Source organism: Danio aesculapii, chromosome 7, assembly GCF_903798145.1.
Source record: "Danio aesculapii chromosome 7, fDanAes4.1, whole genome shotgun sequence".
NCBI classification, from domain to species: domain Eukaryota; kingdom Metazoa; phylum Chordata; class Actinopteri; order Cypriniformes; family Danionidae; genus Danio; species Danio aesculapii.
This window is the reverse complement of record NC_079441.1, coordinates 2,915,282-2,929,632: the sequence shown is the minus strand read 5'-3', so window position 1 is coordinate 2,929,632 and position 14,351 is coordinate 2,915,282. Positions and strand designations below refer to the sequence as shown.

The 14,351-nt window shown below is 39.8% G+C and overlaps 1 protein-coding gene across 1 annotated transcript; it reads left to right on the top strand.

Annotated features, from left to right (window-relative positions):
- The first annotated feature begins 295 nt into the window (after window positions 1-295).
- Window positions 296-9,892, top strand: LOC130232662 (macrophage mannose receptor 1-like). Its single transcript, XM_056462638.1, has 4 exons — window positions 296-332; window positions 2,843-3,199; window positions 9,030-9,377; window positions 9,534-9,892. The coding sequence occupies exons 1-4, from the start codon at window positions 296-298 to the stop codon at window positions 9,890-9,892; spliced, it is 1,101 nt and encodes a 366-aa protein (XP_056318613.1).
- The last annotated feature ends 4,459 nt before the right edge of the window (window positions 9,893-14,351 follow it).

The following is a 14,351-nucleotide window of genomic DNA, read 5'->3' as shown; positions in this document are numbered from 1 at the left end:
ATCCATGTTTCTGGATGACTGGTCCTAAAGATGTCGTGTAGATGGAGAAGAGAAGTGGCCCAAGAACAGAGCCCTGAGGTATCCCAGTGTTTAGATGGTGTAGGTTGGACACCTCTTCTCTCCAAGACACCCTGAATGACCTGTCCGAGAGGTAAGATCTGAACCATTGAATAACAGTGCCTGCAACGCTTCATGATTGTGTACTCTGCATTAATGCTTTTTCTTTTGTTGCTGAATTGTTTTACTCCTAAATTGGTCTAATTTGAATGGCCTTCTGTATTTTTCCTTTTCAGAAATGGCCCAAACTCTATATTTCCCTCTTCTCCTCATTGGTGAGTGTGTTTGTAGTTTTATTTATGGTTTATAGTTTTATTAGGTTTGACTCTGATCTGAAAAGAATTAAAGCAAAGTGTCTCTTTCACAGCTCTCTGCTCCATATCTGAATGTGTTCAGTGTCAATATTACTATATAAATGACAAAAAGAACAGGACTGAAGCTCAGAGATACTGCAGAGAGAAATACACAGATCTGGCCACTTTTCCCAACCTTGAGTGAAATTGTCATCAAATCAGCTGGATGCCCGTCTGGACCATTTAGGTGACTGAACTTTGAAGACATTTTTCCTTCAGGCAGTGGAGATGGAACAACCTGAAGTTTTGAAGCTTGTAATTGATTTTCTCTTGCCTTTTGCCTCAGTTTGGCTCTGTTAAGCAGCATTTTCTGCATACACAATCATCAAAAGTAAGTATTGGGAATACAAGCATATCTACAATGATAATAAATATAGGTACTTATTGAGTCATTGAGGCACAGCAATACCACACAAAGGATGGACTTTGAAGGAATCAACAATGTGAGGAAAGCTCCAACTGGAAACTTTATGCCCATGCACCGGACAAGTCTAAACAATTTCGACCCATGCATGAGTGAGGCAGGCAATTCTGTACAAACACATAACTTATTAGCTTAAAGATATTTGGATATCAGACCAATAATCAATAACATTAAAGGGCACATAGTTTACCTCTTTTTTATGATTTAATATTAATAATATGGTTCTTCTGAGTGTGTCAGTTTAGGTTCAGTTTAAAACACAATTCAGATTGTTTTATTATAATGTGTTAAAAAATGTCATGCTGGGGGCGTGTCCACAGTTCGCTGATTTAGGGGTGTGTTGCTTCACATGTAGATTACTTTCGGCTTCCCGCCCAACGTAACAAGGGGGCGGAGCCATGAGCTCACCCGCTCTGCATTTGGGCAGACTGAGAGGAGCAGGAGTGAGAGAATCAGCAATCAGTCGTACATGTACGACTCAGACACAGACCAAGCAGAGAGTACAAAATCATTTGTGTCTGTATAGTTTTACAGCCAACTGTGTGCTAGTTTCAAGTACCGAGCTTGTACACCGAGACTAATAACCACGCACACTGAATGAACTTTGACTGAGGCTCGAAGCCGCGACACGGCACACCAGACACTCTCTGTGGCACGGCAGAAACATGAAGTGTCCCGAATTGTCGCGCCGTTGTGTGTACCCTGATAGAAACCTATGTTTAGAATTCTAAAACGCATGGCACAGCGTCAGGTGTAGCAGCACCTAGTTAAGATCACAGGGAGCTTCTATGATCGCGAGAAATGCAAACGGCTGAAGTATAAGGTAGACTCAATGAGAAGTACACATGTTTGCAAACCTACCTAAAGATACAACCAATAATTCCGATAAGAGCGATCATGTGGAGAATATTGATCTTGTGTTGAGCCCAATGAGCCTTGCGTCTAAAAATAGAGCTAGCGTGTTCCTTTAGTGATATCGCTTCGACTCGCGCTGAAAATGGCGGACGTGAATCAACAAACTGAGGATATGATGACGCGCCTGTCAATCAATATTGGTGGGCGGGGGGACCGCACTCCTACGTAAAGTTGTGGTCGATCTGACAACCGCTCCAATTAGTCCACCGTTTTTTATGTTGCTAAATTAAAAAAAAGCACTGGGTGTGCTTATAACACCCCAATATGACGGTCTATACACCATACATGCACATATGTCTGTCCAAACAGCTTGAAAAGTAGAGTTTTACCATAGGTGCTCTTTAAAAATAGCATTTATCGGCTGATAATGATATGGCCACCGATATATCGTGCATCCCTTATATATATATTTATGTTTATATTTATTTATATATGTTCATAAATATGTATATATATATATATATATATATATATATATATATATATATATATATATATATATATATATATATATATATATATATATATATATGTATATGTTGAATGTTGAAAACCACTGGTCTAAACTCTAAACTGTATATTTGATGACTAGTGCAGTTATATTTGAAAGACAAATTCTTGAGCACATTCAACTGAACAGACTTCCACAGAAGAATGGAAATAAATATGGAGGAAGTAAAATGAAAAAGGCCTTTGTTAAATGAAATAAACAAATGCTGTGACATGCTGAATGGCAAATGAGAGCAGATTATCACATAGTCTGAAGCTGCAGACAGAAACATCAGACTGAGGACAGAAACACACCAACTCTGAGGTAAGAACAACTCACATCTACATTATTTAATGACATCAGACTGATGATGACACACTTCTGAAATCTGTTTCTATTCGTATTTGTGATTTACTCCACATTTATGTTTTACCTGCTGAAATGTTTTACTCCAAACTGGATATGATTATTTATCTATATTTTTCTTCCTCAGAAATGGCACAAACATTATATTTCACTCTTCTCATTGGTGAGTGTGTTTGTAGTTTTATTTATGGTTTAAATAGTTTTGAAAGGCATTAAACCAGAGTGTCTCTTTTACAGCTCTCTGCTCCGTACCTGAATGTGTTCAGCATCAGTATCATTTTATTAATGAGATGAAGAACTGGACTGAAGCTCAGAGATACTGCAGAGAGAATTACACAGATCTGGCCACCGTTGACAACATGAATGACATGATCCAGCTGAACAAGACTGTGATTAATGGAGGTGTTAAGAATATCTGGATCGGTCTTCAGAGGGCAAGTGTTTATACATGGCATTGGTCTTCAGGTGATCCTGTGCTCTTTCTGAACTGGGCATCTGGACAACCAACCGGCAGTGATAATTGTACTTTTATGAGTAATGGACAGTGGACTGTTGAACCATGTAATACCACTTTATCCTTCATCTGCTATAACAGTGAGTACAAACCCCAAACTTTCATTAAATAAAGCTTCAAATAGAAATGTATATGTGACAATAGTAAACAGTCTAAATTATTATAAATGAAAAACAAAAACAGTTCAATTCAAATATTTGTATTGTTGGGGCAGATATATTTGTTCATATTTCACTGGCATTAGTCAAGCTTCTCTTCAGTGGATCTGCCTTTAACTGTAACATTTATACTAAACTGAACAGAATCAGGTTTAGTTTACTTGAACTATTTCTACATTACTCTTCTGCCTACCTGATATGCTAGCCTGTTTCAAAATCTATAATTGACACAATCTATATTGTAAACAGAGCTATTTACCAGCATGGACCACACCACCCTTTGATGCAGTCTTTATTGAGGAAGATGAAGGGATAAAAGGAATTGTGTAGGATGTATAAATGAAAAGCAGTGCTGGAGGGATGATAAGGTAACAGTGGGGTGAAGGGAAATAGAAGTAATAGAATAATGAAGAGAGGGTAGGATGATTGAGCATCCTACGATGCTGCCCAGAGACTCAGATTTGGGGGTAGCTTCTTTCTAATGCTTTGGAGAAGTGATTAGTACACCCAATTCAGCCTAGGAGGTACAAGATGGTTATAAGGATTGTTAAAGGAAAACAAGGAAATAGAGGGAGGGAGGGGGTGGGTGGGTTCATGAGAACGAGATGAACAGTGCTAGAGGGCTGATCTGCCTTAAATAATATAGGGAGTAGGTGATTAGATAAGGAAGCAAAGTGGGGCATGGTCCTGCTCCTGAACCTCTGTTAACAAGTTAACTCCATTTCACCTGCATGGACCACACCACATTTTGAGGCAGTCTTTATTGTGGAGGATGAAGGGATAAAAGGGATTTTGTTGGATGTATGGATGAAAAGAGATGGATGAGGGATGGTAAAGAAACAGTGACTCGAAGGGGATTGGAAGTAAGAGAATAATGAAGGAGTAGGTAGGTTGATTGGGCATCCTACGATGCTGCCATATTTTGGTAGAGGGATAAGGTCCCCCAAAGTTTAATGAGAGCTGAGGTTGGCTTGGGCTTGGCATAAGACTTTGAGATTAATGCAGATGGTAGAAATATGCTTGTGATGAACAAGGTACGAGTATCCTGGTATTTCTTAGAGATCTTAGATCTTGTTTGCCAGCTGAGGTTGAGGCTCTGATGCAGGAAGAATGTATTGAATGGTGTTTGTTGCTATGGTGTTCATCTCGCTAAAATCAGCGATTAGATGATTAAAGATCTTCATGCTGTCGTGCCAAAACGGCTTCGTACAGTCAAATGTGCCTTTAAAATCCAAGATCTAATCATGTCGCATCATAAAGGTAGTGCAGACTCCACTTAATCTACTGGATATGAAAAGATTTCAGGAGAATTCAGAATGAATTAAAATTTAACATTTTATTGGTCAGGTAAAATTGTATTCTGCCAATTACATAACAAAACAATCAGAAAGCCAATTCAGAGATGATACTGTAAAAATACAACATCCGTTACTGAAGGATCAATCAAAGAGTTAGAGATGCATACCTGACCCGAGAAGTACGTTGCAGCATAAGTCTCAGAGATGCTGCAACGGGGTGGCTTGCCTACAAGATCCCAATGATATTAGTCCCCATTTCCTTTAAATACTTAACTCGGAGCAAACAGCCATAAATTAAAGATAGTGGAAGCATCACCGAGACCCTTGACTGGTGAATTTGAGGAGTTAACCATCTCTAAGGAGGTGGAGCATCTGGCAAAGATCTTATCAAAGCCAAAAACCAAACCAGCATATACAAGTGAAATATTACAGTGAAATTAAGATCACTTTACCAATCGCACATTTAAAATGATACCAAACATGAATATAGAGCTACAAGATACATCATATTAAAACCTTGGACATTTTATGTAAAAATGTGAATGTTTTGCTCTGATCAGAAGGTAACTTAAGGGTCAAGAAGGGGGGCTTGAGGTGAAAGGAGAAGGGTAAACTTTCTCGCATTTCCCCCTGGTGAGTTGTAGCTCTGTGTTTCCAGCCTATTGTCAACTGTGTCAGGTTGATTTGAATAGAACAGCTGAACTGCCGGTTTCCTGATCATCTTCTCAGATTAGGAAGTGTATTGTTTTATTGCATCTCATGAAATTCTATAACAGTTCTCAGGGTCTGCTATTCTGGAGAGATTAAGCCATCTTTACATATCAAAGTTGTTCTGCAGATGCAGAGGATTTGATAAAGTGCTTGTTGAACTGGAACCTTGTGGTCATAGTAGAAATGATGAGCTTTAAAACATTTTAATCTGGTTAAGATAGCTGAGAGCGTGCTAGGTGGAAGACTGGATTGGTAGTAGCCTCGTAAGAAACAGAGTAAGGCAACTTCTTAATCGTTCATGAATCCCATTTCTCTTGCCACTTGCTTGAAAAGAACTATTGGAGAAAGATCTGATCTCTGAAGGAGGGATTAGCAACTATCGCAGCTTGATTTAAACCTTCCTTGGCAGCTGCATCAGCTCATTAATTTCCCAGAAGCCTAATGTGGCTGCTGTATTGTCAGAGTATATGGTATTGTTTTCAAAACATTCGAACCCCCAAAGGATGCAAGTGGTTGCGGGGCAAGCAAGGGTGCCCTGGTGGGCTGAAAGGTGTACAAGAGAGAGAGAGAGAGAGAGAGAGAGAGAGAGAGATATGTTATGGGCTGAAAAGTGTATGGGAGAAAGTTTTTTTTATTATTTTATTATCTTTTTTTAAGCATCTGGAATGTAGTGATGAGACCTCGTATCCCGCTGAATCGATGCGCTGTTGGAATGGCAGATACGTGGAAGTGCACTACTGCATCTACTACTGAGACTTAACAAGCACAACACAATCGGGCACAAACATAACCTTTAAGCATAAAAACAATTACATTGTACATTGGAAAGAAGCTGTCGCGTCATGCGAGAAAACTGAATTGTATCCTCAAAAGAAGACTGGGGAATACCTCAGCTGTGCTTAAATAAAGACTAAAATTAATGTAGACCTTGAGTAGATATGGCCTGAGTGCTCACGACCTAGAAGTTGGAGATGGAGGGAAAGGAATCAGTGTAAACGGAGGAGCATTTCCTACTTTACTGTGAAATTACCCACACATTACAAACTTTTGAGTTTTCAGGAGAGCCTCTGTGGTCTGAAAAGTATGCTGGAGAGAGAGAGAGAGTCTTATGCTGTGTTCACACCAGACGCGGAACGGGCTTGAGTGATTTACATGTTAAGTCAATGCAAAGACCCGAATAGACACGGCGCGAATGGCGCAGTGCGAATTGAGCATTTTGAGCGTTTGATGCACAAATCGGCAGAGTACAAAAATCTGAACTTTAGCGGACATTCGCGCCACGTTAACCAATCAGGAGCTTGCTCTTGTGGGGGCGTGCTTATGACGTAGCACCTGTTGTTGGTGTCCCGGGGGAAATCCTCCTGCCTACACAGACAATAGTTCATCAAACTGGGCTTGGCTCAGTAAGAAGCACCGCTGAATGCTTCCATCATCCAGGTTAAGTTTCTGGAGGAGTTTATGAGCTCATAGAGTTGGCTGCACCTCTGAAAGGATCTAGTGGATGCAGACACAGCCCCAAATGAATCGACGCTGTTTTTCAGCCTTCATAAAGCACATAAACAGTTATTTTTTCATTAAAATCCAGGTTAGCCATTTAGCAATGAAGCTACAGTCACCGGACAGACAGAAGCCTTGCCCATGACGCGAATCCATGTCTGTTCTGAAGCAGATTTTTACATGTGAATGAAGCAAATAAACTCAAATGTTCACACGTCTATTTACACGCAAATAGCGCAATTTATTCACGCATTCCGTGTCTGGTGTGAACACAACATTAGTGGGCTGAGAAGTGTGCAAAGGGGAGAGGGCTGCAAGGTAAGAATATGTTTAATACCTGATCTTTTATGTGTGTGTAATTTTGTATCCTAAACTTTTTGTGCTACCATTTTGGCCAGGATCACCTGCTAAAAGAGATGCATATCTCAATGGGATATTCCTGGTAAAATAAAAGATAAATAAAAGAAGAGGTGGTATGGAGCCCAGTAAGCTGCAAAGAGGGATTTTGAATCAGAATAGTGGATGGGTATTATGGGAAAGGCTTAGGGTTGAGTAAATCTGCAATTCAATTCAATTCACCTTTATTTGTATAGCGCTTATACAATGTAGATGGTGTCAAAGCAGCTTCACATAAAAGGTCACAGTAAGTAGGAACAGTGTAGTTCAGTTTGTAGTGTTCAAGTTCAGTTCAGTTTAGCTCAGTTCAGTGTGGTTTAATAATCCCTACTGAGAGTCCAAATACTGAAGAGCAAATCCAACGATGCGCAGCTCTACAGATCCTGAACCATGCAAGCCAGTGGCGACAGCGGAGAGGGAAAAAAAAAAACTTTACTAATGGCAGAAGTGAAGAAAAAAAAACCTTGAGAGAAACCAGGCTCAGTTGGGCACAATCATTTTAATTTCTCCGCTGGCCAAATGTCTTGTGCAGAGCTGCAGTCTCGGTGGCGGAGGCTGGAAGCTGGCCTCAGCGAAGACTCGTCTGTCTCTGGAGCGTCACAGGAATCAGTCTCATGTTCTCCACTCTTCCATGACCATCACAGTAGCTGCTCAGGATACGGCCTGGTCCAGGATATGGAAACCTTGGGATCATCTCGTCCTTGGTCTTGGATCCAATCAGTCACTCTGCATAGTCTGAGGGCCTCGGGAAGAGTATCCCCAGGTGGAAATGGAGAATAAAGAAAATAATTAGCGTAGCTGATGTTCACAGTGTATATCAACAAGATGCAGAACCTGTGTGGAAGCCTCCTAAGTGGTGCACTAAGTGTATGCTTTACTGAACAGATAGGTCTTTAATCTAGTTTTGAATTGGGAGAGTGTGTCTGAGCCTCGGACGTTATCAGGTCAGTGCCCTGGAGGCACTGGCTGTGGTATTTGACTAAATGGACAGTAGTGCCTATGAGAGACGACAGGAGCCATATGACAATATATGGCTGAAGGAAGAGTTCAAAAATGGACAACTGGATGAAAGGTTAAATATGAACGGAGATGATTAATTTGTGAATGATGAGACGAAGAGAAGAATGACCCTATTAGCATGAAATCAGAGAAACAGCTTAGCCTCAAACAGCTACCTAAAGTATAAGGTGGAAAGCTATTATGGAGAGGCGTGCTGAGTGACATCATGGGTAGTGTGAAATGGCTGCCTTGCTGATGCTGGAAGTATTAGCGGGTGAGTATGTGGGTTCATTGAATGTTAAATAAAGTGAAAGAAGTCTTGCTTTATCTGAGTGATGGAACTGGATGCCTCTGCTTTCAGTGTACGCTAGAGGTATCCACTGGACATTTAGATGACATATAGGCTCATTTTAGATTGCTGTAAGCTGATCCTTGGTTAAGGATAGACATAAACAGATCATCTGTAGCTTATCTCTTTTTTGTAGATCTGCAGTTTTTGAAAGAAGAAGATGAATAGCGCTAAAGGGCTGATCTACCTAAAATAAGTAGATGATTGGATAACGTGGCAAAGTTGGGCGTGGTCCTGCTCCTGAACTTCTGTTAACAAGTTAACTCCACTAGAAATAGAGCTGAACATGTTTTAATATATCTGAAATCCACTTATAAAACAAATACAACCAGAAAGAGAAATCAAATTATGACCTCAGAGACAATAGTTTAAAACTTATAATATTCAAAAACATGATGTTTTTGGTAATATTAGCATTTCTGATGCACTGCTCTAAACCAAAAAGGTTGGTATTTTTTTATCAAAAACGAATAAAATAATTTTTCATTTTTATTGTTTTAAGTGAGCCCAGGACTGGTGTTTGTCAATCAGTCGATGACCTGGAGAGACGCTCAGAGTTACTGCAGACAGAATCACATTGATCTGGTCAGTGTGAGGAACCAGAATGAGAATCAACAGCTGGAGAAGTTCAATAATGACAGAAACTCATCTGGATCTGCAGTCTGGATCGGTCTGTTCAGAGACTCATGGCAGTGGTCAGATCAGAGCAACTCCTCATTCAGATACTGGGATACCATTGAACCAAACAATGATAAAGGTTATGAAGACTGTACAGTGATCAATAAGTATGCTCAGAGACGATGGAATGACATTCCTTGTGTCTTGACATTTTCTTTCGTGTGTCATGAAGGTGAGCAGATCCTCCAAACACACTCAATCCATCATCAGCTCCAGATCTCTTAAAGTTGACTCTACATGTCTGACATGTCAAATTCCTCCACAGTGTTTGTTCTGCATGTAGTTTTTGATCAGTCTCTCTCTAGTTTCTGCTTTGTTTTGTGTCCAGATAAACTGATTGTGATCCAGCAGAATCTGTCGTGGTCTGAAGCTCTGAGATACTGCAGACAGAATCATGTGGATCTGGTCTCGGTTCAGTCAGTGGAGATGCAGCGTCGTGTGATGAACGTGGTTAAACTGGCGTCTACTGAGGCGGTGTGGTTGGGTTTACACAACTACTGCAGCATGAACATGTGGCTCTGGCTGAGTGGAGACATGGTGTGCTATCAGAACTGGGCTCCAGGGAACGGCAGCACACCGGAAAACTGCAAACTGGAGAAGAGAAAAGGAGCAGTTCAGTCTGGAGGAGATCAGACCTGGATCAGCCTTCCTGAATCTCGCAGACTCAACTTCATCTGCAGAAACTAACATACAAAAGATGTGTTTGTGTGTTTACTTATACTGTGTTTTCAATCTTTATGTGTTAGATTTGTTCTTTTAAAGGTTAATCTGCTATATGTGCTTTAAAAAAGTCAACAGTTTTAATTCTGTATTTTATATATCATAATATAATGTGTTCTTAATGACAAATGTTTAATACCAATGTTTAAGATTAAGGTTTGGGGTTCTTCTGTTTAAGGTGTAAGATTCTTTAGATGTGATGTGTGTGTGTTTTCAGAAACTGTTTTCTAGATCTGCTGGTGTTTGGTCTCTTTATGTGTTGCTCTGATCATATAAATGACTGGCTGAATGTGATTCTGTGAGCAGCAGATCTTCAGTAAAACATGACTTGTGTCTCAGTTAAATGAAATCTGCTTTATTGAATGCATGAATTAATTTATTTATTTAACAGGGGCATGCACAAAAATTACATTAACCTCAAAAAGGAAAGATGCATTGTGAATGAATTGCTATTTTACACCTGCAATCCCTAGGCAGGTAAAAATTAAGACAATAGTAATCAATTAATTAAAAAATCTGTTTAAAACATACAGGCATATTTACATATAAACGAAACACTGACAAATCAAAAACATCCCACTCAGTGTGTACAAATTTGATTTGACAAAAACCACCTCCTAGTCAGGCGTGAAAACATCTTATGATTTGTACATGTTATTATTTCTGTTGGGAGAGAATTTCATAGATTGACCAAAAAAGGTTTTACGTCTAGGGACCATACATTCCCCTCTCACAATAGAACGTGTCATTTACAATGTTTTCTCTAATGTGAAATAAAAAAAAAATATATATATATATATATATATATATATATATATGATGGAGAAGAAAGGTAAGATAATTTTAAAAACAAAACAAATATTGGAATATTTAATAATAATATCAAAACTTAAGAGACTGTTTTTTTTAAAGATATTACAGTATTGGTACAACCGAGGCTTTTTATCATGAGTTTTAAGTGCTCTCTTGTATAATGTGTAGGGGATCAACCTACGTCATAAGATCGATCAGAGATTTATTAGCTCATTTCAATGAACCGGATCTTGAAGATTCGAATCATTGATTCGACTCAATTGAGTCCGATTGAATCAGATTAAAAGATTCACACTTTATCTACCATTTGTCCAGCAAATAGATGACAATCGTATCTTACCAATATTGTTAATATTATTTACGTGGCCAACGAGAATATCATAACACAGTATTGGGTTAACGTTTAGCAAGGTAACAAGATCTACAGCTCGAGGTAGAGACTTAGAAGCACATAAACAAGAACACAGTTCTTACAACTGAGAACAAAGATTTATTGAGCTACACTACGATACATGAAACTAACTACGTAATAAGCAAACAACAAACAAACGCACACACACATTCACACAGAGGCAGTTCAGAGGATGTAAGATGAGTTGAACAACCGTCCCAAACTAATTCTAATACTTCTTACAAGATCTTAGAATAACACCCGAGAAACCACAAAAGCAGAGATATGGCTTATCTTTAACTGCTTAAGATCAATCTGCACCAGATCAGCAAGAGACAACGTTTGTTTGTGTTACTTGCACCTTTTTGCTCGCCGGCAAAGTTTTCCTCGCCGGCTGGCCTCGGGGAAGCCCAGTGCTCCTGATTGGTCGGTGGCTTAAGTTACGTCCTTGGGATTCCCTCGTTCGTGAGTGGCTGTCGGTTACCGAGGTGACGGACTGCTGAGAGTCGGTTTGTGGAAGTTCATGCGATTTCGGCGGTTCCAAAACTTAAGAGGTTTGCATGGAAAGTTCATGGTGAACCAATCGTGTGGTGACGCTGTGTTCGGGCAAGTGCAAGGGGGCAGATAGCAACAGCGAGCGCGAGCCAGCTAATGCAAAAATCATTGTTTTCTTGTTGCAGGGTGTTTTTAAGTGACCTGGTTTGATCCATCCCCATGGCACTGTCTTCCAATGAGCAGTTGCCATGAAGGGCGGGGCCACGCCCCGTACCATCGTAGTAAGGGTCAACCATTAACAGACTACATGTTGATTTCACATGGTGAAATCTCTTGTAAGTTTGTAACCATCTTACATTAACTGTTACAAGACGAATACTGTTGGTGCTACTAGTTTTTCATTTACACCAATGTATTGCAAATGTCACTAGCTTTTATTCAATACCAGACATCATACATTTCAGACACATACAGATTATTTTAATCCGCTATAAGGGTTATAACAACACATTGGTTAACCTGGTTGGTTGGAATAAACAGTGTACGAGGAAAACTGGCATTGTATTTAAAGATATATCCACCTTCTAACATTTTAAGAGATTGTCTTTCATTCGTATGCATTATTTTCTCTTTGTCTCTACGAAATTGTACATCTGGCAGGATGTGCCCAAGGCGAGCACATGACCCATGTAGGGGAGTCATTCAAAAGAGACTTGTGGGGCAATTAGTTGAGTTTTCCCGCTGAAAATCCTGTAAAGCCCCATTGTTAAATGATTAAATCATTTACTAAGTTGGCTGAAGGGTACCCGGAACATCTGCGGCCAAAGTATTGGTCAGAATAGTCAAAATCAATTGCCGCTCTGTTATCCTGATGGTATAAGCCCTCGAGCCAGTTCAATAACTGAGACAATTTGGCACCCAGTTTCCAAGCCTGACTCGAACTGGTTTGGAGTTCTGCAACATTCTTTGCATTGAGTTCCAACAAATGATTCCAGGTGTTTGGTGTTAAGATGATTTACATGCCTCTGTGTTAAGGATGACTTACATGCCTGGAACCAGCTCGTTTAACAGTACAACAAATGTGGAACAATCATAGTATTAAATACATACCAGAAGTCTCTCTAATCTCTAATATGTATAAAGTTTCTTAGACTGAATATCAGAGTGGTAGCAAGTTTTTTAATATTAGTTTTAAAATTAAGGCTTGAGGTCCAACGTGATGCCTAAATATTTGAATTCAAAGAAGAGAAGTTTGGGTATAAATTGTTACTGATCCTAAATCATGAAATAAGCTGAACTTCAGATGAAATAAACTGATCTACAGTCAGTATTCTTGTCTCCTGTTTATTTGCTAATGTCTCTCCAGCATCACAGTAATCAGAAAATTAAATAGTATATATATTAAAGTGTGTTTAACTGTTGATTTGTTTGAGTATTTAAGTTTTTGTTCTGACATTTCAGCTTCCTGGAATGAATGTTTCTGCAGCGATGATGGTTTTTATTGTAGTGCCTCTTGCTGGTGTTTGAGAGTTTGACAAGAAGGGTCCTTTTCTCAGAGCATCCTGTATTCCAGTGTATTTCATTTTCATGAGGAACACATTTCTCCTGTGTCTATATATGTATATATATAACCGCCGCCGGTCCCACTCTGAGCTAGGATTGAACCAGCGACTCTCTGCATGGAAGTTCGTTGCTCTAACAAGGAGGCTAATGAAACTGAAACACTGGTCAATTTACTGTTGGAGGTTCATGGCAAATTTTGAGTATCCTGGTGGCAAATCTTCATTGATTTCACATTCCAATAGTAAAAGCAGAGTGTGAAGGTTTAATTAGCCGAGTAATGGCACAGTTTTGCTTAAAATATTGTGATGGACACAACATTATGTGTGATATACTGGAGTTCAAAAAAGGACAAATTGTTAGTGCGCATCTCGCTGGCGTATTTGTGACCAAGACAGCAAGAGCCACAATATCCAGGTTCAGCAAACCACCAAGAAGAAGAACCACATCCAGCAGAATTAACTATGGACGTAAGAAGAAGCTTTCTGAAAGGGATGTCCAGGTGCTAACTTAGATTGTATCCAAAAATCATAAAGCCACAGCTGCCCAACTTACTGCAAAATTAAATGTGCAGCTCAATTCTCCTGTTTCCACCAAAACTGTTAGTTGGAAGCTCCACAGGGTCAATATACATGGTCTGGCTTTTATTGCCAAATGTCAGTTTCGATGGTGCCAGCAGTAAAAATGTTGGGCTGTGGAACATGTGAAACATCTATTGTTCTCTGATTAGTCCATCTTCACTGTCTTTTCCACATCCGGGAGAGTTACAGTGTGGAGAAGCCCCAAAGAAGTGTCCCACCCAGACTTGCATGCAAAAAGTGAAGCGTGGTGGTGGATTGGATCAGTAATGGTTTGGGCTGCAATATCATGGTGTTCCCTTGGCCAAATACTAGACTGGCACGTCACTGCCAAGGACTACCAAACCATTTTGGAGGACCATGTCCACCCAACGTTTCAAACATTGTATCCTAAAGGTGATGCCGTGTATCAGGATGATAATGCACCAGTACACACAGTAAGACTGAAGACAGAGTGGTATGACGAACATTAAAGTGAAGTTGAACATCTTCCACGGCCTGCACAGTCATCAGATCTAACTATTATTGAGCAACTTCAGGGTGTTTTGGAGGAGCGAGTCATGAAATGTTTTCCTCCACCAGCATCACG